The 24,256-nt window shown below is 38.5% G+C and overlaps 1 protein-coding gene across 13 annotated transcripts in view; it reads right to left on the reverse strand.

Annotated features, from left to right (window-relative positions):
- SORBS2 (sorbin and SH3 domain containing 2) overlaps positions 1–24,256 on the reverse strand; it is a 130,608-nt gene that overhangs the window by 71,182 nt on the left and 35,170 nt on the right. For 5 of the 13 annotated variants that reach the window (XM_066380189.1, XM_066380188.1, XM_066380187.1 and 2 more), the window contains exons 2-6: positions 22,766–22,815; positions 18,251–18,343; positions 12,805–12,831; positions 12,461–12,579; positions 2,929–3,067 (exon numbers count right to left, since the gene is read on the reverse strand). In XM_066380189.1, the coding sequence (XP_066236286.1) occupies positions 2,929–3,067; positions 12,461–12,579; positions 12,805–12,831; positions 18,251–18,343; positions 22,766–22,775 (388 nt within the window). In that variant the 5' untranslated portion in view covers positions 22,776–22,815. Of the gene's footprint in view, positions 1–2,928; positions 3,068–5,507; positions 5,544–11,005; positions 11,648–12,460; positions 12,580–12,804; positions 12,832–18,250; positions 18,344–22,765; positions 22,816–24,256 lie in introns of all 13 variants that reach the window. The other 8 variants (XM_066380191.1, XM_066380201.1, XM_066380190.1 and 5 more) reach the window with 3 other exon arrangements.

Below are 24,256 nucleotides of genomic sequence, written 5' to 3' on the forward strand. Positions count from 1 at the left end.
TACTTAATCGTAGTCCACAGATATTTATGAAAATCAATATTATTGCCATTCTTCTGGTATAACTGATAATATGATTTCCCATTTTTTCCTTTTTGTTTTGGTTTGCTTTTTCTTTTTTTTTTTTTTAAACAATAAACTTCAAAATGTTCGTGACCAAGAATGTCCTGGCCATGGCCAGTTGGCTCAATAGTAGGGCATTGGCCCGGTGTGTGGAAGTCCTGGGTTTGATTCCCAGTCAGGGCAACAGGAGAAGCACCCATTTGCTTCTCCACCTTTTCTTCTTTTCTCTATCTCTCTCTTCTCCTCCCGCAGCCATGGCTTGGTTGAAGCAAGTTGGCCCTGGGCACTGAGAATGGCTCCATGGCCTCACCTCAGGCGCTAAAATAACTCGGCTGCTGAGCAATGCACAGCGGCCCCAGATGGGAAGAACATTGTCGGTCCCAGACGGGGGTTGCTACGTGGATCCCGGTCAGGGCACATGAGGGACTCTGTCTCTCTGTCTCCCTGCCTCTCACTTGACGACAAAAAAAAAAAAAAAATTGTTCTTTGCCATGGTTTGTCAGATCTCTCATTCAGAAAGTTCCCTTCTTATGTGGATATGGAAAAGTCCTGATGTTTCAAGGTAACATTGATTCAGATATACACATATCACAAAAGATATGACTGTGCTTTGTAGAAAATTTACATAAAACTTCATATATAAGATTTTAAAAAGTTAAGGATAAGAATAAGGATAAGTAGAGATAAGCTAAGTGTTATAACTGCTATTAGTATTCTGAATATTGTCTCTTTAGTTTGCAACAGAAAAGCATTTTCAATCCATTTCTGGTTAAGAATGAATAAGGCAAGGAATAAATGGCTTTATGGACCATTGTATATAAAAGTAATCTTTTCCAAGTAACTCTAAATTAAGACACAATGTGATATTTAGCTCTGATTTTCCATTTAATTCTAAAAAGAATTTAAGTGGGAAACCAGGATCTAGTATTTCTATCAAAAAACAATTTTTTTGAGCTCCTTGTATGTGCAGCGTCCCAGCCTAAGCAAACACTATGAACTCTTTCTTCATTTAAGGTTCATAAAATTCTATGAACTTACAGCTTATATCATACAAATTAGGCTTTTATTTTATTATTCTCTTATATGGCCCACTAATTCATTTTTGTAGTCTTTTGTTCTCAACTAAATGTAAAACTTGTCTGGGGCAGGATAGATTTGTATATTCTCCTCTGGACCTATCTGAGCATTGGCCAGCTGGAATTTGTTCAAAGTTTATATAAAGGATTTCTTTCCATGTATATAGTTTATATATAAAAATCTACCCATTGGTATGTTCTAATATAAAACCCTGTTTACATGCAAGTATTTATATATTTTTGTTTATTGAGGTGGAAGGGAAAAAGTTGTTTTCATTAAGCCAAGCAATGGGGAGATTCAGATGTTGAAAGTAATTATTTGGGAAAATATTATGGCTAGAAAATCTGTAGAGTTTTATTACAGATGTGTGATAATGCAGAGCTCTGTAAAAAATCTATATAAAATGGGCTCTTGTTAAATACTACCCCAATGACTGGGTAAGGGGAACATTTTGACACAAGGACATTGTACTTTCATATACTCTAAAAAGACATCATTGTAAGAGTCACAGAAGATCCCAGGAGCAGCATTAGAAAAGGCGCAAGTATATTTAGACTTTTCTTTAACGAGTCTCATGGCTACATGTAAGTCCTAGAGAGATTTCGTTGACACAGTGCACACATTGAATGTTCCTGGGTAAACTGGTAGCAACATGTTATTTCAATACCCAACCAGTGTTCGGAAGCAAGGATGCAGCTGGCTGTCAAAGAGGACACGTCAAAGAAGCCCTGTGTTCTAGCACCTTTCTCTCTGTGGTTGGGGGCCAGAGGACAGTCCCCTCCTACTTCACTGAGAGCTGTGCCCTCCACCTTCCTCTCTGCTTCCTGCTAGGCCCTGGAAGCTTTATTCAACGTCATGAAACCTTTATTCAGCTTGAATTCATATGATGGTTTGATTTTGTCTGTGTCAATGTTCTCATTTATTATTATTAATATGTTTACATTTTTAAAAAGTAAGCAAGATTTATGACATTACGTCTTTAAACCATTCTAGTATATTCTGCCACATAAAAATGTATCTATCATTACATAGAACAGTTTTGTGTGTGTGTGTGTCTAGAAAGCTTCAAAGAGGTCATGAGCCCCGTGAAATTATATGCTGAACATTTTTTTTATACCTGTTCAAGTGTTTATTCTGTTATTCTGGAGGAAAGCTAAGTCTTTTGTCTAAGTCTTAATTCCCCAAAGGTTAAGAACTAGGTCTCTGTGAAATTCTGGAATCATATTTGAAGGAACTCACATTCCTGACTGATGGTCTTTGGGCTCAGTTTGAACAGTTTACTGCTTTGTAAGGCAGTAGTTCGGTGTGTACTACGTTGTGAGGCAGACTGTCCTCCTGTTAGGCTGTTTTAACTGTTGACCAGTTAGTTCTTCTTTATATAAACCAAAAGAATTTTCTACAGTGGACCAACAGGGTGCCTCGAACATGGATGGTATTTACCCTTCGCGGAAACGCACTGTGTGAATGTTCTCCTGGTGATGTGAATGCTTCTCTCCTAAATAGCCCATCTTTTTCTTCCTACCTCACCATCCCCAGTATCTTAACAGCCTTCTTCAGAGGAAGGCACGGTAGCAGTCATTGCTTTGGAATAATAGCTGGGTGCCTATTTCTTCCGATGTTGAATACGTGTGTTTCCTAATTCCTTCCCGAAGATTGGGTCATTAAATCATGAAGTGTTGAATGTTTCTGCTTCCTTTTAAAAAATTACTTTGATACTTTATATTTTCATGATGTGGTCCGCACTTGCTATTTTGAGATCGTCCTGAAAATCATGACTATCACATGACTTACCGAGTGACCGGCCATGCTGCATGATAATGCTTGAATTGAGCGAGCCCGGCAGAGAGTACGCTGAGGGGGAGAAGGGCCTCTGGTAGTAACTCATGGGACTCACAGCACCTCCCGAATTTCCATTCACTGTTATCTGGCTCTGAGGAAAGTGCAGAGACACCCTGTTAAAAGCACAGTCCCCTGGAAAACCTCGTTCCTTTAGATGACAACAGATGACTTCATTCACATGACAGGACAGATGTCAAGTGTTTATTTACTTTGAAAACTGCTGTTTAGGGGGACAGGAGACCTATTTTCAGTGTCTTCTCAATCTTCCTTTATTCCTCAACATCGCTTTCTTATGTGTCAGATGGCTTAGGAGGTGATTAAGCAGCAGCTGACGAGTGGGCGTGTCACTCTGCCAACAGAGAGGCCAGCGGTATCAGCAGGAGACAGCACAGTAAGCCCGGAGGGCAGGCTTGCTCCTCCAGTCTTGAGTTAAATGGTCAGGACACTGTCACATTGGTCTGTGTGTGCAATTTGAAATGAATGTCCTTGGACATGAGGAAAGGATTGGTTCTCAGACTTGGGGACATCCTCATGAACCCATGTTTCCAGGGCCAGGTGGTTATTAGTATAAGGAGCACAGTTGTTCGGACTTTTAGATATCGTAAACTAATCTTTTCTAGAAGAACCAAGTCCCTGGTAAAGCATCAGAAAGCTCTGGCATCTCCCTCCTCCAAGCTCCTTTATCACTTTATGGGGCCTCTGTTTGGTTTCTTAATTAATTTATTGTTTTGATTGCTGTATATCTGAGTATTTTATATCCCCAAAGGTATTTCAAGATTCTTGTTGGAGAATGATATATATATGCTTCTTTCAGAACATATTTTATAACATGCATCCTGATGCTAACAGCACGGTAGAAATTCAGCAGGTGCTCATCCTAATTGAATTGAATCGGCTTAGTTCACAGAGGCGGAGCTTTCCGCTAGGAACCATGCCTGTCTGCCCACAACACAGATCGGAGCGCTGTGGAGATCACGTAATGCAAGCGAAGGAGACAGAGCGTTAGTGAGAGCATGTGCCCAAACGCTTCAGAGCTCTCAGTTACCATTGGTGATTATCTGAGAATATTTTTGCCTCCTTGCCCAAATCAAGCTTGCTCGATCTTCATAACTATAATGTTATTACTGCAGTTATAATGTGTTATAATTAATGTTAAAACAGGAAAATTTTTATTAAAAGCTATCACATTACTATGTTACTAAACTTAGGAAAGTTGACCTAAATCCCATTTTGTCTATGTGCTTATTTAAAACTTCATTATAAAATCATTTTTTTTAAGAAGAAATATTCCCTTTTTCTTTGTCTGAAGTTATATGCCTTTTATGTTGAAGTCACAATATACTTGAAAGTCTGTGTCATAAAGCATTTTAGCCATTTGTAAATCATTGATTAGAGATTGCTGGTCATATAGATGTATTGAAATGACATAGTATACATGGGAAATATATATTGCTTTAAGTGGAAGATAAATTATTGATAGATAAAACAATACATGTATTCCTAAATTTCTATACTGGAATGGCTCAGGAAAAATAATTCCAAAAAGTTTATAGGGTTCAATTTCTACAGTGTAGGTTAAGATTCTTTACATCATTCATCCTGTAAGACAGATAGGTTCAAAGGATGAAGGTGCTGTTGAAGGGGCAGCAGGAAGAATTAGCACGATGTAGTCAGCAACCGTGAGAAAGAAGGCTGCCTGACCCACTCACACAGAACACAGTCACATGAGTCTCTGAGTGAAACTGTTAGCTGCCAAGATACAATACTGGGTTACAATTTCTGAAAAATTTTACTTTCTCTATAATCCAGTCATAATACGGTTATATGTGCACTCATCTAAATTTCTGAAATAACTCTTATTAAGGCAGTTCACTGTTGGATTCATAAGTAGAGCAGCCTGGTGTAAACATAAGTGACTCTACAGTGAAGGAGGAGACTGGAACTGACTTTCTCAGCCTGACGTGGTCTACGTGGGTGACTGTCATGGATTTCCCTGGTGGACGACAGAGAATCGGTTTACTGATCACCAACACCCATGCGAGTGCAAACCCTCGGCAGCAGAAGGAGAGGGCAGATACGAGGCAGTTCTCTTGGCCTTTGGAGATCTGTTTAAACAACGGTGGGGTCAAAGGGAGGAAGAGTAACTCCATGCACGGCAGCACGGGATGCTAAGCAGATGCCATCTGCCACGGCAGACCGCTGACCCATGCCTGAGGAGGTGACTCCTAGCTGTCAGTGGTGTGAGAGTCGGCTGTCCACGGTTCATCTGGGGCGGCCGAGGGCCCTCACCCAGGAGCAGGGGAATCTGTAGTGAGAGCCTGCGGGACTGTGTGGATAAAGTGGTCAGGAGCAAGAAGGGGTCATATAAACAGAGGTCTGTGCAGGGGTGAAGGCCCACGTCAGCCGGTGTGGCATGGTAAGGGATGCTGGCCGGTGGCCTTGGTTTGGGGAAAGTATTTCGGTTCAAAGGTAGCACAGAAGGGAACACGAAGAAGGAGCCGTGGAGGGGTCAGTGTGTCTGTGAAGCATACCTCTGGCACATTGGCAGGTGAGTTCTGGTTTCCATGCTGAGTTTGAGGAAGAAATAATAAGAGGAGATATAAATGATCTGAGAAATAAAACACGTTTTTGTAATGTGGCAGAGAAAGGCAAGCCATCGGTTTTATCTGCAAGCGCTTTAAGGAAGTTCGGTCAGAGGATTAGGTGCCCACACAGCACAGAAACAGCGTGAAAATGTGAAGAAAGGGACTCCAGTAAGTGTTTCTGGAGATGAGACCAGGGTGCACACAGCACTGATTGTTAGTTTGCACGGGGGCTTGAGAGTGTTGGCATAATGGACTTTTTTCATCCTCAGAAGTTTTAGGTTTTGTACTTGTGATGTAAAGTGACATCAGGTTGTCTATGGGTCCATAGGATTAGTTTTCCCTTTACTAGAAAAGTCTTTGTAGCCTACCTACTGCACCTTTTCCCTCCCTGGAAAATGTCCCCCAAATATAACTCAGAAGTCTGCCTACCTTTTTATGATTAACAAATATAAAGACTGATCAAACTAAAGATAACTAAATGGAAACAAGAATTTTGTTTTCTTTCCACTCACTGAATCTCTTTCTTGATTTCAGAGTAAAATACTAAAAGAATTAAACTTTAAAATAGCCTAATCGTGCAAAGAGTGGTAGCTGTGTGTGACAAGGAAGTGAGCAAGGAGACCAGCCACCAAAGCGGTTAGAATACACCCTAGTTGGTTAGAATGACAGCTGACCTACCTACCAAATCACAGGTAAAGGAGAAAGAAACAGAAGGAGAAAGAAAAGGTTTAACTCCCCTGAGGCTACAGAGCCCAAGAGGCTCAACATGGTGGAGGGCTCTCTGTAAAAGGAAGAGAGCGGATGGCCCATACCAGGTGTGTGGCTACCACACAGGTCCAGTGTGATGGTGAGCACCAACCTCAACGTGAGTGAGTGAAATGCTGAAGCCAGCTGATGTCTTTGGACTGGCTTTCGCTCTGCAGGGCCTAGAGTCAAGTTTGCTTGCAATTTGAACTCTTCCTTCACCACCTTGTAACTTCAGAATAGAGGGTTTTTTTGTTTTGTTTTTTGCTTGTTTGTTTTTGGTGTCTGGTGTAGTGCCAATGGTAAGATAGGTAGTCAAAAGTATTGCAGAATATTAACTTAAGGATGGATAATGAATTCAAGAGAACTGTATAAGCTCGGAATCTTGCCTAGTAAGGACGTACGTGGTGCCAGTGGTGTCTTTGGCCATCATTTTCATAATGTTGATGTCAAGCAGGCTGTTGACCTTTTTATGTCATAATTAATATTCCTTTAGACCTTTAATTGAATATTTAAAAACAAATCTACTATATCAGAAGTTCTCTCTCTTTAAAAATCTAATGAAAGCTTTTTATCCTCTTGTGAAAAATATACAAATTCCTCTAAGTATACATAAAATTCTGCATAAACTTTTGAGGTTCATAAACATATCCTTAATCTAATAGGTTAAGAAACTCTAACTCTGGATAAAAAGATTTTCTATTCTATTTTTATTTAATATGTCTTTTTGTTATTGTTTAAACATATCATTGTAAAAGTGATACATTCTCTTTTTTGCTGTACATGGTTTTAAAATCCCTAGAAATAACTGATGAATGTCTTAGTTATCCAGAACTTAAAATATTTTAGGAGAATCTATCTGTGTTTTTAGTAAATTTTTATAATAGTTACCAGTTTTATTGGAAATAAAACTGCAATAATATGGAGCTATAATATAATAATTACAACTTAATATGTTAGAATTTTGCTACAGGTCTGAATGTATAGCGCAGTCTTGTGTTGCATAGTGTCAATGGAATTTCACATTAATAATGCAGTTTCACTAAAGAGGTTAACATATAACATGAATCTCTTTTAGTTTTACTTATGCTAAGTGAAAATTCTGTTAAACAATATAAATCATGCAAAAGACTTGGAGTTGTCTTCTCAAAGGATTTTTTTCCCCTTAAAATTAAAAGGAAAAATTTAATGACCGTAATTCACATGGGATTGGCTTGCCCATATCTTTTGGAGTAGAAATCATGTCAAGAGCTGAAGCATATTCTATTTAAAACCACTATTGTTGCAAGTATTATGATTAGCTTTTACAGCACTGGGTCCAGGAATGGCCTGTATCCATTTATGTGTTCTTCCAAAGGGACTGTCTACAGGAAACAGACTGTTTCACTTTTAAATTTCTTTCACTGTCTTCTGATATGCTCATAATTTTGAGTCTGTGTGTGTGTGTGTGTGTGTGTGTGTGTGTGTGTCTAACAGCTGAAATGCCTCCAGGTGAGTCATACCACACTTCAATTTCTACAGATAAACTCAACAGTTCAACAGTCTATTGGTCACCCACACAAAAGCTTTGAAATATTTGGGGATAGAGATGTAAATGACCTCTTAAGACTGGTGGGGGCTCCTTTCACACACTGCAGATGTTCACGTAGAGAAATGCCCTCTTAGACACAGCGGGAGAGAGAATTGCAGTGTGCGTGTTCCCCAGAGGATGTGAGAAGGGTAAGAGGAAAGAGGAAGGTGTGAAAAGGGAAGAAGGAAGTCTTTTCTCAGTCTGGACCTCCTTACAGGAGGAAAAAACAAACTTAAAACAAGAACAGGTTTTTTATTTGTTTCGTTTTGTTTTCTCTACGTAAGTGTTAGCAGATCGATGACTGCAGAGAATCATCATAGCTGTTTGTGTCCCTGTCTTTTCAAGACCATGTAAGGTTAGGTTGTTTCAATATAATAAGCCAAGGATCCCCAACTTTTTATGAGTTTCAGTTCTTTTTTACTGTTGAGCTATTGGAAAGGAGAAGCACTGGAAATACTAGCTTGCTGCTGTCTGGCCTCTATAAAGGAAACGGATCGTGCTTAAACCTCAACATTTGAAAGAGCACCTTGTTATTCAAGATAGCATTGGGCCTCTTGGTCCAAATGAATTCAATCCGGGATGCCAAGGGGAGCCCGTGGCTGAAGGGGATAACTATATTTAGGTGAAAGCCCTTGAGGAGTTAGGGAGTCAGGGCATTCAGGAAGGTCGAGCTTTGCCAGTGGAAAGACGTGTGTTGACTTGGATGTAGGCATTACGAGCTCAAGTGCATACCCTGGCCAGCGGTGTATCCAGACTGCAGGCCAGGTGTTAGATAGAGTGGTAGGGTGAATGGACAGAGCACGCCCTCCTTAAGGTGCCAAATTAAAAATAAATTAATTCAGTGGCAACCAAACAGAACATTTTCATAGTCAGAAGTTCCCAGGCCATGACTTTGTTGACTTAGTGGATATAAAGGTGGAGGGAGAGGTGAGTAAGGGAAGTATCTTGGGTGCAAAATTTAATGGAGTGATGAGAAACTCAGTGAGAAATAAGCACTATTTCAATGCAGTCTTAGAAAAAAAAGATCAAAATCAATGCCCCCTAAAATTAATATGGAACAAAATATCAAAAATTTAAATAATGACCAGTGCCCTATGAAGTCATATTAAAGACTGAGGAAAAGGACAGTCTTGCATCCTGGCTTTTTAATTCAGGCAATAATATCACAATAAAATGTTTTCAAAATCTGTGTTTTCCTGATCTCATTTTCAGTTGAGAGAATAACCATGTTTGATCATTTCTCCTTGACCAATGATAATCTTAGACCATTTCTGACTAATTTAGAATGAAGTCAAATTATAATAAATTCTATTTTGGTATAAATAAGATATTTCAACTTAAAAAACTGTTCAGTTTTAATCCGTCTCAGGTTCTAATTGGCTTAACCTATTCCCCTTCCAACTTCTTAATGGCTGAGCTTCTAGACCTTATTTCTTAAGGAACATACAGAAAATGTTAATACCAAGCACAGGGATTTGACAGGTTTTATTCTCCTTTTTCGATAAACCTGAGAAAATATCTAGGAGGGAGTGAAATAAAACAATCTTTATATTAAGAAACTATTTGTATTTATTGGTTGTCAGTGGCATTATTATTTTTTCTTTCTCTTCACCTGTTAGATATAGGTACTAAATTTCAACAAAAATAAGGAACTTACACTGACTTACTACTGGGATCATTTAGAGTTGACAGTTGAAAATAAATGACAAAATAATGAGAGGCCCTGGCCGGTTGGCTCAGTGGTAGAGCATCGGCCTGGCGTGCAGGAGTCCCAGGTTCGATTCCCAGCCAGGGCACACAGGAGAGGCGCCCATCTGCTTCTCCACCCCTCCCCCTCTCCTTCCTCTCTGTCTCTCTCTTCCCCCCCAGCAGCCAAGGCTCCATTGGAGCAAAGTTGGCCCGGGCGCTGAGGATGGCTCTATGGCCTCTGCCTCAGGCGCTAGAATGGCTCTGATTGCGGCAGAGCGACGCCCCAGATGGGCGGAGCATTGCCCCCTAGTGGGCATGCTGGGTGGATCCCGGTTGGGCTCATGCGGGAGTCTGTCTGACTGCCTCCCTGTTTCCAACTTCAGAAAAATACAAAAAAAAAAAAAGAATTGCTGAGGCCTCGCGATGGGTTCTTATAGTGGGTTGTATTATATCATTATCCCTCTCACTGGTAAGATTTTAAATTTCCGTGGTAATTTCAAAATAAAGAACTTAAGAGTGCTTGTGCAAAAAAAATATCTTTACCTCCCACCCCACCTCCTGCTACGAGAATCAGCCTCCTCTCCTACGGCCCCTCAGAGGGGATGAGGAGGCTGTCTGGCAGCCAGGTGTGCACAGGTGACCCCATTTTACGGGCCATACCTGATTGTTCGGGAGGGGGAATAACCGAACTGAACCGGGCCAGGGAGGCCCTGCCTCCTGCCTGGGACTTTGAGTTACAGAACACTGTAACTCAGGTAGTATTGTTCCCCACAACCCCAGATGCAAGTGGATACATAGTTAGAGGCAGAGAATGTCATGGAAATTCACAGGTGGCTTGAAGTAATGAGGGATGGAAACTAAGAGATGGGAATGAAGTCAACTCCCAGAGAGGGGAGATGGGAAGTACGTGTACCTGAGGTGAGAAAGAGCGAGCAGCTAACGTCATCCCCAGTTCCTCCAAGGCCTGGCGGTACCACCTGCATTTTATGACTCAAGATTGCCCTGTAACCTCATAATAAAACCTTTTACACCAGAGTTCTTAACAGCCTTACAGTCTCGAGTCAACACTTCAAAGTACTTCAAGCACCGAAGTGGTCTGCAGAGTCTGAAGTGATAATTGGCCTTCGATGATCTCTAATAAATGCCTAGAGGGAAGACACTTGTAGAATATGATTTCTGGATGAAAAATCATATATATATATAATATATATATATAATATATATATATTATATATATATATATATTTTTTTTAAACTAAAAGAAACCTAAAAATGTATTGATGAGTTTAATAGGGTTTTAAATAGGAAGATGGTTTCTTTCTCCTTTCCCTTCTGGATTGGACAATAACGAAGCAGTACGTTATACAAGAAGCCCAGAGCAAAGGAGTGAGGGTTTCTGCAGGACACCTGTGAGAAGAGATTGGAAAGTGCAATGTATCACCCGGCAGTCTGAGGACTGAGAGGTCGCAGCAACTGCAGATTTTTGTCTCTCATGCTGAAGAGGTATCTTTGTAGTCTCTGGAGGAAGCTCAGGTGGCTGTTTGTGGCTTTCAGGATCGTGTCCTGACTTGGGAGCTATCTGAATGGAAAGAGATGCTGTGTGTATCTCAGGCACCGGGGGAGGGGGTGGTGAGCAAGGCCTTTGGAGGAATGATGGTACGTCAGCGGACTTGGAAAACTGTGGAGTATGAAAGGGGATGCTACTCCCTAGGTCCTGGTTATGGATTAGTTTCAATGTAGAAGTTTTCCGAGTTTGAGAATCTTGCGTGTAGTCCTCTTGTAGAAATGAGGTGCTCGGGTCGGCACTGGGTGGGGGACCTGTACTGGAAGCTGGTGGCAGCAGATTAGTGATTTTCTGTGTATATGACACAGTTGTGTTAGATTCTTCAGAATATACAATTGTCTGGCTGGAATTGTCCTCATTAGAATGCATCATTCCCTGAAGAGGCTTTCTATTAGTAAAGTACTCTGTACAGGAGGGAACTTGTGTGTTAGTTACTAATTGGTCTAAAATGTCACCCTTTGTGTGATTGGTTATCAGGGAGCTATGAAAGCTCTCTTTTCTGGGTGCTGGAAGGGGTGCCTGGACGGCCAAAAGCATCCGGAGAAAGAAAGAATGTTGAAGGAAAAAATAGAGAGAAAGTCAAGAAGTTAGTCATTAAAGAAATCAGGGTTACTCCATCCTTAGAGTAAAGCAATGCTGTACCTTCTTACTATGCTTATACATTCAGCTGACTAGATTGAGCAATTTTAATTCATTTAGAATGTTTTATTTTATTATCAAAAGCTACCCTCTAGGGAAAAATAGTTTTTAGAGAGAATATATTATAAGGTTTGTCTCCATCAACATCCTGGGAAATTACGTTAAAAGTGAACATATGTTCTCTTGCATATTTTTAGGCCATGAAGCATACATATATATTATATATATAAAATATACATACTTTATATATAATTTATTTACATTGTTTTGATAATACTTTTCATGCTGTGGCACAATTTTCCTAATATCTCCAACGCAGAATTCGTTTAGTTAATACAATGAGCGGTTGTAAAACTCCTATTTATTAAGTATATAATGTATTGCTGACCTTGTAACTTTGAAGTCTAAGTCATCAGCTGACAACTTTTTAAGAATCAGAAAATATCCCAAACATTAGTTAGAAACTGACCTGCCTCTATCAGCTGAATCAGAAAAAAACAAAACAAAACCCTGTTTTGAACTTAAGACTTGTCCTCCATGTTATAAATGCAAGTCTGACAAGCAATACAAAAGCAAAAACATTAAAAACAAAATGTATCAAAATACGCACAAATTCCTAGAAAAGAGATGCTAAAGTGTTGGTCTAATCATCTGGCTTTAAAATAACAGGGCTGACAGGGTGTGCAGGCGTACCTGAGTTGGCGATCTTTTCTCCTGAAGGTTTGGTCGAACGCTTCTAAAACCTTTTGCTGCAAGAGAGGAATATGTAGCATCTCCGTTCAGTGTCTCTTGATCATTGTAAGATCTCCAAGCTTTTATTAAGGGAACACAAATTGGATACAAAAATATCTACATTCACTTTTAACATTTTTTGAAATAAAAAGAAATTTGAAGTTTTCTTTAGGAATGTAATTTAATATGCATAACTGTACATACAATTTAACTTTTCTGTGAGGTTAACAATGTGGTTATGAATATGTTTAAAAAAAAAATCTCAGAACAAATGGAATGGTTATTCAGAAGAGCTTTTTCTGTACCTGAGTCTGGTGACTGAGAATCACGCCCTAAAGAAAAAGAAATGTTGGAATTAATATGAGGGTAAAGGAAATGTACAATTGACTAAAGATCATTTGCCAAAGAACTACATGCATTTTTCTGGGCAACATTATTTCAGTTCTAAAATTCTGCGTATAGAAAATATACCTATGAGAGGTTTGTACATTGATTTTTACTTCAATTGGAATATTCATTATGTAGTTATAAAACATAATTAACATGTATTGCACTGACACTCCCCCCTTCAATTTTATTGCAACCACGTAATTTTATCTTATTATTGCCCAAACTGAATATATGAATTTCTAATATCAAATTAAAGCATCAAAGGGTATCTGGTTTGAGCACCGTTAAGTGTTCTTGTAGCATTGAATCTAACCACCAGATTCTTAGCTTTTGATGCCCTAGTGTTACCATGTTCCACTCCTGTGTTAGGTAGCAATCAATTTTTTTGTAGTTTGTATTTTTTTTTAATTTGAAGAAAGTGTAAACGTGTCTTCCATAATATGTGATATTTCAAATCATTCTCTAGACATTGAAATTTCTTATTTTTTTATGATAATTGCTAATTTATATAGTATGGATTGTAACTCCAGCGAATTCAAAATCAGAGTAATAAAATGAGTACCATAGAGTGAAAATAACTGTGAAGAATTATAGGTGAAATGTTTACTAGACCCCGTTTCTAGGTGTTGATGGGAACAGAAATGACTGAAAGTCTCAATTACTTGGATGATAATGAGGACTCTATTCAGCACACAAACGTAGTGTGACGCGCAGAGCCGTCATTAGAATTCTGCTGTGAGGCAGTCAGGGAGAGAGATGTACTAACCACCGGGTTACAACATGCTGGCGGTGGATACAGAGCACGTTCTGGAAGTTGGAACTTGGGGAAGCGGCAATGGAAAGACAAGCAGCATGAACAGTAATAATTATTATTTGTGTTATTAATTATTTTCTTGGGACCAGGGATTTCATTTTACTCTGGTCTGATGTAACTGAGCTCTTATCAAGAAGAATGTGCGGGAATGTCCTGGGGATGGAGGCGGGAGGAGCCCGATGCTCGGAGGTATGCGAGGTATGGATGTGGTGAGGATGAAGAAGGTATATTGAGAAGAGCTGAAGAACATTTTTTTTTTTAATTTTCTTTTTTTTAATTTATTTATTTTAATTTTTTATTTATTCATTTTAGAGAGGAGAGGGAGAGACAGAGAGAGAGAGAGAGACAGAGAGAGAGAGAGAGAGAGACAGAGAGAGAGAAGGGGGGAGGAGCTGGAAGCATCAACTGCCATATGTGCCTTGACCAGGCAAGCCCAGGGTTTCGAACCGGCGACCTTAGAATTTCCAGGTCGACGCTTTATCCACTGCGCCACCACAGGTCAGGCTGAAGAACATTTTGAAATCAACTTCCACTAATTGATAGTTTGTAGAGGGCCAGTTCGTTTGCTTACTGGTGATCACATTACAGATTATGGGAACTTGAGTGAGATAAGCATTAGGTGTGAGAATCGGAGGACGGTCATTCTAAGCTCAGTGAGGGGTTCCCCTCCTCCCCCATACTGGGCCCAGGGATCTCCAAATGCAACTGTACTCTATGTTATAGGAAATATGAGATAGTAGTCATGGTGTGCTCTACTGAAAAGTCATGTTTAACATAGTAGACATGAATGTGTAGAGTTGCAAGAAAGGAGAAAAGAATAAAATTGGCAAAGATGAAAACTTCAGGATGAGCCCATATTTTAGTGAAGTTAATGTTTGTGATTCAAGTATACTCTTAGGAGGGTGGGCTCTTAAGGGCATTCAGGTGTACTACATTGCAGTTTCTTTAAATGAAATACAACTATAATATTTAAAACACCCAGTCCTGATTTGCTATTTTATTTTGATTCTTCAGAGGTGCTGAAGGATAAATAACTTCAGATATTGTTGACCACAGCCCTGCTTTTAGTTCATCCCTTCCAGGAAAGCTTAGGAAGGGACAGCAAGCATGGTTAGGAGCAGGTGACAGAAAACACGAAGGCCTCCTGGATCCATGTCCAGTAGAGAGAATACAGCTTTAAAAAGTGACTTGGCAGATGCATGGGGAGAAAGGGTTTTGTCCAATATCTTGAATACTATCTAGGATCATTCATTGTGAGAACATGGAGCTAGAAGTCTAGGGATCAGCACTATAAATGTCTAGTGTTTGTTAGCAGGTGGCCATTGCTTCTCTGAAAGTCTAAGATGAGTTAATGGGACAGATTGATCATTCCCTGGCTTTTTTGCATGTGACTATTAATAGCGCTTTGAGGATGAAGAACTACAGTCTCCTCACTGGTGCAGTGAGCACTCCTGGTGTCCAGGCAGGGGGTGGGGGAGCACACCTGTCAGAGAAGTGGTCGAGGCCTCTGGGCTTGGTGTCAGGGGTTGGGCTGGTCCCCTCAGAGGCCCTTTCCAACTTTATGATTCCAACACTTAAAATCTGATGTGGTATATTAGACATTATAGACTATACTTTTCTTTAAAAGCATGATGATTTTAATTCTTATAGCTCCCTCCTTTATGGGGCGCAGTTACTTTGTAAGAATTGATTTAAACATATTAGTTAAATTCAAGTGAACTAATAATTAAATGCCCACAGTGTTTTTAAGTACTGTGATAAGCCTTTTTATTTATTTTCTTCATTTACCCTCATTTAATTTTGACAAATCTTTGGGAGTCTAGGAAACAATTAAGTTCTCTAAGAGGTAGGAAATTGACAAATTCTATTATTATTATTATTTTTAAGGAAACCCGAGCAAAAGACAGGTGAATTTTCCTCAGGGTCTAAAGCATGCAGGTGGTGTTTCTTGGCACAGTGTTCTGGTCACCACAGCAGGTCATCCTTACCAGTGTTACCTTAGACTGCCAGGTGGTTTGGGTAAAAATAAAATGTACTTCAGAAAGGCTAATTGTTTCTCTATACTCATTGTTTTGGTTCTAGCTTAGATTTAAAACATTTGTGTGTGTATGAATTACCAGTGGGACTCTACTTTTTGAGAATGAAAAGGAGAAAGACTGATTTAGGGTAAGAAGAGTTGATGACTGGCAGCTTTTGAGAGGTGAGAGAGAGAGAACCATAAAACTTTTTTACTTAAAGGCTGGAGTGTTTCAACAATATCTAATGCAATAAATATTTACTAATCCCCTTTTGATTAAAGACTATGTTAAATAAGGTTTTAGGAAAGCTACCATAGAATGTGAAGGGCATAAAAAGGAGGTGATTTATTTCTTCAAAATGTCATAAAAACTTCTTTTAAAAAGGGATCATACTGGCCCTTGCTGGTTGGCTCAGTGGTAGAGTGTTGGCCCGGCATGTGGAAGTCCCAGGTTTAATTTCCGGTCAGGGCACACAGGAGAAGGGACCATCTGCTTCTCCACACCTCCCTTACCCCTTCTTTCACACGCTCTCTCTCTTCTCCCACAGCTGTAGTCAGAGCAAGTTGGCACCAGGCACTGAGGATGGCTCCATGGGCCTCACCTCAGGTGCTTAAATAGCTCAGTTGCCAAGCAACAGAATAGTGGCCCCAGATGGGCAGAGCAACACTGGGCAGGGGGCTGCTGGGTGGATCCTGATCAGGGCGCATGTGGGAGTCTGCCTTTCTGCCTCCCCACCTCTCACTTAATAAAAAAAAGGGGATCATACTTACGTGGCTTAATACAAAAGAGGTTTATTTTTATGTAAGAAGTCCAAAATTCAGGGGACTTCATTCTCCATAAACCTAATTCCTAATCATATAAAATTTAAAATGACCCATAACCACTACAAACTTATTACTGAAGATTATTTCATATTCCTAAAGTGTTAAATGTTTTCTATTATTTTGATTCTGAAGCATTAAGTATTTCCTTTTAAGTTCAGTACTCTATATGAAATTGCTGTTATTGTAGTGTTGACTCCAAAGGGCGATCTCTGATACAATCAATATTATTCCTTTCGTGGTTACTTTTATAAATAGCAACAATTTGGCATTGTGGAATCAGTGCTGTATTCCCTAGCACGTGCGTCAGTCAGGGTCCACATCTGAGTAGCATGGGCTAGAATTTTACTTGGTTGAAATGTCAATAATATTCGTGGCATAGGCATTTCGATTACCTAATGGCTCTGGACTTTATTTACTTTTGTATTTCCCTTTATTCCCATTTCCCTCAGGTAACCCATGTAAACACATCTGTAGTTTCTCTAACAGCTTCTCGTGCTCATATACACATGAGCAAACATGTACACATGCATATTTAGAAAGATTTTTTTTAAACCAAATTGTATGACATACATTGCAATAAAACTTACATTAAAAAAATGCAACATATATTATGGAACCACCTGGCCTGGTGTTTAAACTTGGACATTGAAATCCACTTGTGGATTGGAGGTGCCGGGCAGGGGCAGCGTTCTCCACATCGAAGACTGTTTTCCTCAACAAAGCCGGGCAGTTTAGGATCAAGAACATCCTGAACATATAATTAACTACTAAATGTGTGTGTGTAAAGGACACTGACATGCCCAGTGAGAATTAAAATAATTTAAACATTTTCCATCTCTTTCCCACTGCTGCTCCCAAACCCCACAAATGTAAATAAAAAACAAAGAACCCCCCCCCCCCCCCCCCCCCCCGCTGCCAGGTAAGCAACTGAAGGTGTAGGTGTATTTCTGGGTCTGGAGTAATGGGGTTGACGAGCTCACTTTTGATGGCAACGTCCCCTCTCAGAGCAGACTGTGCTACAAGCTGCGGTAAGTCATGACAGACACTTCCTACATAGCCACCTACCTTAGTCGATGCTTCCATAGCGTACTCCCAATTACTTCCTAGAGCATAGTTGTACCTGTGGTTGCACCTGAATTGTCATTGCATCCAGATGTTTAAAAATAAGTGTTAGAAGGATCTTTGCTGACTAGATTAAAGGAAGGCTTAAGGTCTCTTTCAAAACAAATAATCTATCATCCAGTTTGCAACTTTTGGTGAAGAAATGAATTAATAAATATTTGGTTTTCTACAAATCCCTCTTTCTGACCTCCCATGTCCCCGCCCCTCAACAGTGTTTTAGCTTAAAACACAACAAAAGCATGTATGAGTTACCTCGATTAAATATTATGCTTCTTTAGTTCATAAGAGAGAGAAACTTAGTTATTAACTCTTGCAGTACTTAATACATTTTTGGCAAGTGACTTGTTTTTAATTATATTTTAAAAATATTTTCTACACGATATCAGTTTCCTTGAGCTTTTTTAGTTTTAGAACAGGAACAGTCAGGAGGGATAGGAGCTATTCTTGAGACAAGAAAAATAAGAACCTGTGGGACATTGAAAAGGGATTTACAGTCACTTTCTTCATCTAACAAGATAATTCTGGAAAGAGAGAAAGGTCAGATAAAGCCATTCAAGTGTGACGTTCTGTGAGTTAGTTATACCTGCAGCCAATAGGTTTGGAGAACTCTGAACTCTCTTCACAGATGTTAATGTAACAGACATGGCGGCACGTTTGCGAGCACACCCACCGCTATCTGGAAGCAAAAAAAATGACATAGCAGAGGCCACAGCAAAGGAGAAAAAGCACATGCGACATCATGCATTTTAAGTGAAATCTGCCAGACAATCATGTGGAAGGTGAACAGTCAGAATTAGTAACCATGGACTCTGTCAGCAAATTGCACAACCATCCCAAACTAAAACAAGCAAACGAAAACAAAAGAAAAGAAAAAAGCAGGGGTCTGTTTTAGCAAAAGATGCCAATGCTTTGGTAAAAAAAAAAAAAAGAGTCAGATTTACTTAACATTTTATGCTTTTTTAAAAATAAAAACACAAATATAAAACTCAACTTTGCTTATGCCACTTAAAGACTATTAAATTTATAAGCAATGTAAACTAGCTTTTAGAGTTATGGATAACCTCTATTTCAGGATTAAGAACAATGGTATAATATACTTTTGTGTTCATGATTTAGGTTTACTGTATTTTAGCTATTATGATTCCTGAAGAGAATTAAGTACCTCTTGCAGTAAACATTTTTAACTGATATAGGCATGATATATTTAATATACAGGATTCATAAATAAGCATAACATTATGGAATGTCTATATCTTTCCATAGCTCTTATCAGTTGTGGAAATAATTAGCCTAATTGAAAACAAAAATAATATTGATATATATATATATTATTGAAATGAAAATGTTTTAAAAAACTAGTTTTTATACTTTTGAAAATCTATAAATTTACACTTGTGCAAATCACAACATGAAGCAAAGTAGGCAAAAATGTACCACCGAGCATAATGTGATACAAGTTTAGAGTTACAAGACTTCTAACATTGGAAGGTTAAGGTTCTATTTACGAACAGATTCCAATTCCATTCCCACATTCCTTTGTAGATGGAATGTGCAATAAATAGTTTTTCTCATTCCCCTGGAACCGAAACAACTTAAATTTAATTTATTTTGAAAGTTATAACAAGAGAGAAAAATAATGTAACCACCAATATAATATAATTATTATGTATTCCTGTTGGCTATTCTGTTTTTCTTTCTCTTTATTTCCTTTTTCATTTTTCAATTGTGGTTGACATACAGTATTATATTAATGTCAGGTGTACAGCTTAGTGATTAGATATTTATACTTTTTATTTCTTAAAGAAAATTATCCTCTTTTTTATTGTACATGAGGGAACTTAAGAGTGCTTGGGAGTATGACTTGAATTAATTATTGGTAAATCATAAGTAGTAAGTCAGTAGACCTAAAAATGGGTAGAATGAGTCTCCTATCAAAATATAATTTCTTAAATATGTATAAAATACCAATTTCCTAATGCAGATGATAAAATAGGAAAATAACTCGAAACAACAAAGTTAAGTAAAATAAATCAAAGACATAATTGTAATTCCATGACCAAACCTAGAAAGACATAAATGGTGAAAACAGACAATGAAAGATGCCTTCAAGAGAGGCACCAATAGGATTTAGCAAACTCTGCAAACTGAAAAGAGCTATGAAGGGATGAGCATTTCTAATAAAATGGAGATAATGTCATTGAATATGTGGTATGCAGTAGCTATGATGGTCTAACAGGGTTCTATAACCAAAGGTGTTGAAAATGCCAACTGATGGCTCTTGAAGAGATTTACTCTTTTCGTTCTATTCATTCTGAACATCTGAGAAGAAGCAGTGAGAGGATTTCGGAATGAGGAGATCCAGGGTCACTGCTTACATCCATGGTTCCCAAACTGTGTGTGGAGATGCCCCGGGCTAACTCAGTTGATTCATTAGGTTTCGGAGGGGTATTTTACATTTTTGAGGAAACTCAGTGATATTTATCAGATACTGCATGAACTACTTGAAGATATTTTTTAAATCTTAAAATGAAGATGCTGTCTTGCACACTTTTGGTCATTCTGAAGAATCCTAATGCTACTCTCACCCTCCCACTCATTAATGACCTGCAGGGCTACAGTCATGAGTGACTTGTACCTGCTTCCTCCCAGATGCAAGACTCTTAGAAGCTGTTTCTGCTGCTGAAAACACTCACGTGGGCAAATCACATACAATGAATCACTTCATGTCTTTCCTTTCTTCCATAGCTAAGATTTGCCTTAGAAAATAATGGATCACGAATTCTTAGAGGGAAATGTAGCATCTTTTGTATGTATCTTTATATATCATTCAGATCTTTCAATGTGAGAAATGAACACATTTCCTTTGGCTTGTTCTACTATGTATTTGACTAAAAAGCAAAGAGCTGCTTTGCTTTAAAATAATCTTTTTTCTTAAATCTGAGTGACTGACACATAGATATTTAAATAGTGACATAAGTCTGTAGTGATTGATAGGTAGATAATGAAGACTAATTTTATTTATTGGGTATTTAAGCACTCATTTTTACTCTGTTTTGCTGTACAGCAACAGTGCTTTCTTCACCTTCCTACCACAATATTTATACGTAATTTTAAAGAGTGGTAGGTTTTTATAAAAATCTTAAACAAAGGGTTAATCGCTTTTTACCCATTTGGTATACATAAGTTTGATATCATCTTTTCTATGCATATATATGTAGGTTTACCCATATAAACAAAATAACTGTGCAAATTAGCATTCTACATAGAACCAAGCTCATTCATTTGAAATGAGAGGGTGTTTAGAGGGCTTTATTCCTTCTGCTATAGCAGTGACTTGGCCCAAGTACCCAGAGACCTAAAAAATACACAGATTTCTATTTGCCTACTTTGCCATTAGGAATTAAATTTTATGAATAAGAAGGTTAATTGAATGCATTGATCATGAATATGGTTTTTTTAGTATAATTACGTATTATACCTCTTTCATAATAGGGTTATAATTAATAGGAAAATCAGCACTCCACAAAGTGAAGGATCCTGGGAAGTTATGTCTGAAGTCAATTTAAGTCTGAGAAGATGCCTCCGAACAGTTATGGAATTCTGTGTCTTCCCATAGTTATTATTAGTTGTGGAGACAGAACTTTCTCATGTGGACATTCTGTTGGAGTGACTATACTTTCACAGCAGGACTTATCCTAGTTCATCTTTGTAGGGGCTGTCTATTCTTCCTTATTATTTTAAACATAGTAACACATTTTATTTATGTCTGTTCCTAATGGTTGGGATAAGTCAGCACTGAAAAAAGTAACAGAACAGCTTAGACAACTGGCAAAATTACAGAGGTGTGGCCCCTGCCACCACCGCTCTGCCCCCCACCCCCACCCGGTGGTCCACATGTTGGGAGAGGAGGGGTAGACACCTGTGGCAGGAAGCTCATGACAGGTCTGGCATCTTCTAGGCTCTCCCTGCTTCTGATTTGCCTCCTTTAATCTCTTTTATCTAATAATAGTTTTTCTTTTATTTCCCATGTCTAATTCCCACACCTCCAATTCATTTCTAAGGTCAAGATTTCTCTTGATTTCTAAGCTTTCCTTCCGCGTATGTTTTGCCTTCAGTAGCCTCATCTTGGGTGTTGCTCTACACATGTATGAGTTGACTGCATCTTCAGGGGCCAGCTGACCTAGATAGAGTTCAGAGGTCAGGTGGAGCAGGTTTCTGCCAAGGGGCAGCCCCAGGACCACGGGCGGTGAGGCACATGTCTCCACATGATCTCGGGATTAGATTCTGGTCCTCACCAGTGGCTGCAATCCCATGAGGCACTTTGTGATAACACGAAACAGCAGACTTTCCAGTCTTTGCTTGCAGACAGGAAAACAGTAGTTTTTAAACACGAGTTACAGAATTTCAGTAAGAAAGTTGTTTTCAAAAATTACTTAATACTGAGTATAAAGATTTCAGGGGGGAAAGGTGAAAATGTGTGCTAAAACATTTCTACTATGGAAAAGAACTCATATGTACATAGCATGCATTACAAACCCTTGGATAATTAATCTGTATATGCTACAGAGTTCAGAGCCATCCATATTGTTAAGCTAATTGAAGATACTGTTCTCACATGTAAAAATATAATGCTGATGACTTCAGCTGTATTGTGCCTATGGATTAATGAAGCTGACTTCATATGAGACTTTGGCACTATCTGTTGACCGTCAACATAAAGGGTTTATAGAATGGGAAACTTTAAATATTTTCTACTAGAGCAACGTGCCTTTGAATTTAGCCTGTTCTAAAAGGGGTTTGAAATGTATGCATGCAAATGACATACTACCTCTTCCTAGGGTACGCAGGAGTAAATTTCAAGATATGATTTACAGAAAAGGGAGTAAAAATAGATAAAACCCAAAATTTTGCTTTTGATTGCTTTAAGATTGGAGCACGAAGACAAAGAAATCAGGTAATGAATTTAAACTATCTGTCTAATCGAAAACTTAGTATCACATTTAGGATCAGTAGAGTGCTAAACTAATGATTTAGGGCAAAGGTAGTAAGTATTTAGAGAACAAGGCTGAAAAGTTTAAAGCTAACAGAAATGGCATACCTGTATTCATTTTGACCTTGGAGGGTTTGTTATTAAAGTCTTCAGTTTTCCTGTAGAAAAAAAATGATGTATTAATTTGTTCACTAGCATGTGGAACAAAATATTATGAAAGTGTGATCATTATTTTTTGTTTTTGGTGTACCTGTGAGTGAATAATTACATTATCATTATTCTTATTTAAATCAGTGTTTAATATGGTGGGCAGAATTTATAATTCTACTGAAGTTAAATTTCAGTTATTATTAGTCTTCTTATCATAACCATAAACTTCAATTTTTATTTGAGGGTGATCATTAATGGGTGAATTGAAGAGACCTTCTCATTTTAAAAACTCAGTATTTTTCACAACACATTTATACTAACAAGTTTGTCATTTAAGCCTGAAAAGATCATTAGTTATAAGTGTCATCTTTCAGAATTTTAAAATATACCCAGGAACTTTGAAGCCATTACTGTACATTATTCAATTTATTATATTCAATTCATTACTGGGTCAATTTATTGCCACCAGATACTTAATGGGTTTAATATATATTTTGAACAAATAACCAAGGAAGATGAGATTCATTATTTCTTTTAAGATGCAGGAAATAAGTGGTTATTACAAAGCCATCCCTGTTTCAGTATCAGACGCTGTGGTTTCTCCCAGCAAAGTGTTTGATGATTGAGATGAATTCATTAGAAATGGTTGGCGGCATGGTGATTGTTGTAGAAAACAGTTTTTTAATGTTGTGTATTATTTTTATGACGCGTGAGATGACTTTGTTCTTTCCCTGGCATATTGTCGTAGCCCATTTTTAGAAATTCTGATAATATCCACACCCTGTGACCACAGAGGAAGGACATGCTCTCATAGGAAGCAAATCTCGTAAAAGCAGGAGCCCTCTGAAGATGTTTCACCCCAGCCACTCTGCCTTGGTGCCCGGGGGGTGAGGGTGGGGCTATGGATGGATGAACACGAACTCGCCCAGTGACACACTGAGTTTCCATGTTCATTAGCACTTTAACATCTGATAATTAAAAACATCTATTTATACTCTAAGGAGTGGAGGATAACATTGAAACGAAATCACCTGTCATGAAGTGTCAAGAGAAACTTTTGATAAATAAGTTTTTCTTTGGCCTCTTTAAAGAGCACCAAATGAGCTTCCTGGCTTTCTTGTCTCTGTCCACCCGGGTTCTAGCCCTCGCCACATTTCAGAGCGTGTCCCCTGTCCTCATGTGTTCTGCTTTCTTCATCCTCTATCATTTTCTTTCCATATGGCCACTGAAGTTCACCTGATAGAACGCTTGGCTTTTTGTTCATTACTACTGTGAAATTCTAATAATAAAATCAAAATGCAAGCACCAGCTAAATATAATGACACCTGTTTTCTCTCCCAGGGTGGGGGAGGCAATAGTGAAATAAAGGAGCATGAAAAAAACACACTTAAATGACATGAGATATAATTATGAACCAAGAAGAAGAGGATTTTCTCTTTTACGACTAGA

This window comes from Saccopteryx leptura, chromosome 4, assembly GCF_036850995.1.
Source record: "Saccopteryx leptura isolate mSacLep1 chromosome 4, mSacLep1_pri_phased_curated, whole genome shotgun sequence".
In the NCBI taxonomy this organism is placed as follows: Eukaryota; Metazoa; Chordata; class Mammalia; order Chiroptera; family Emballonuridae; genus Saccopteryx; species Saccopteryx leptura.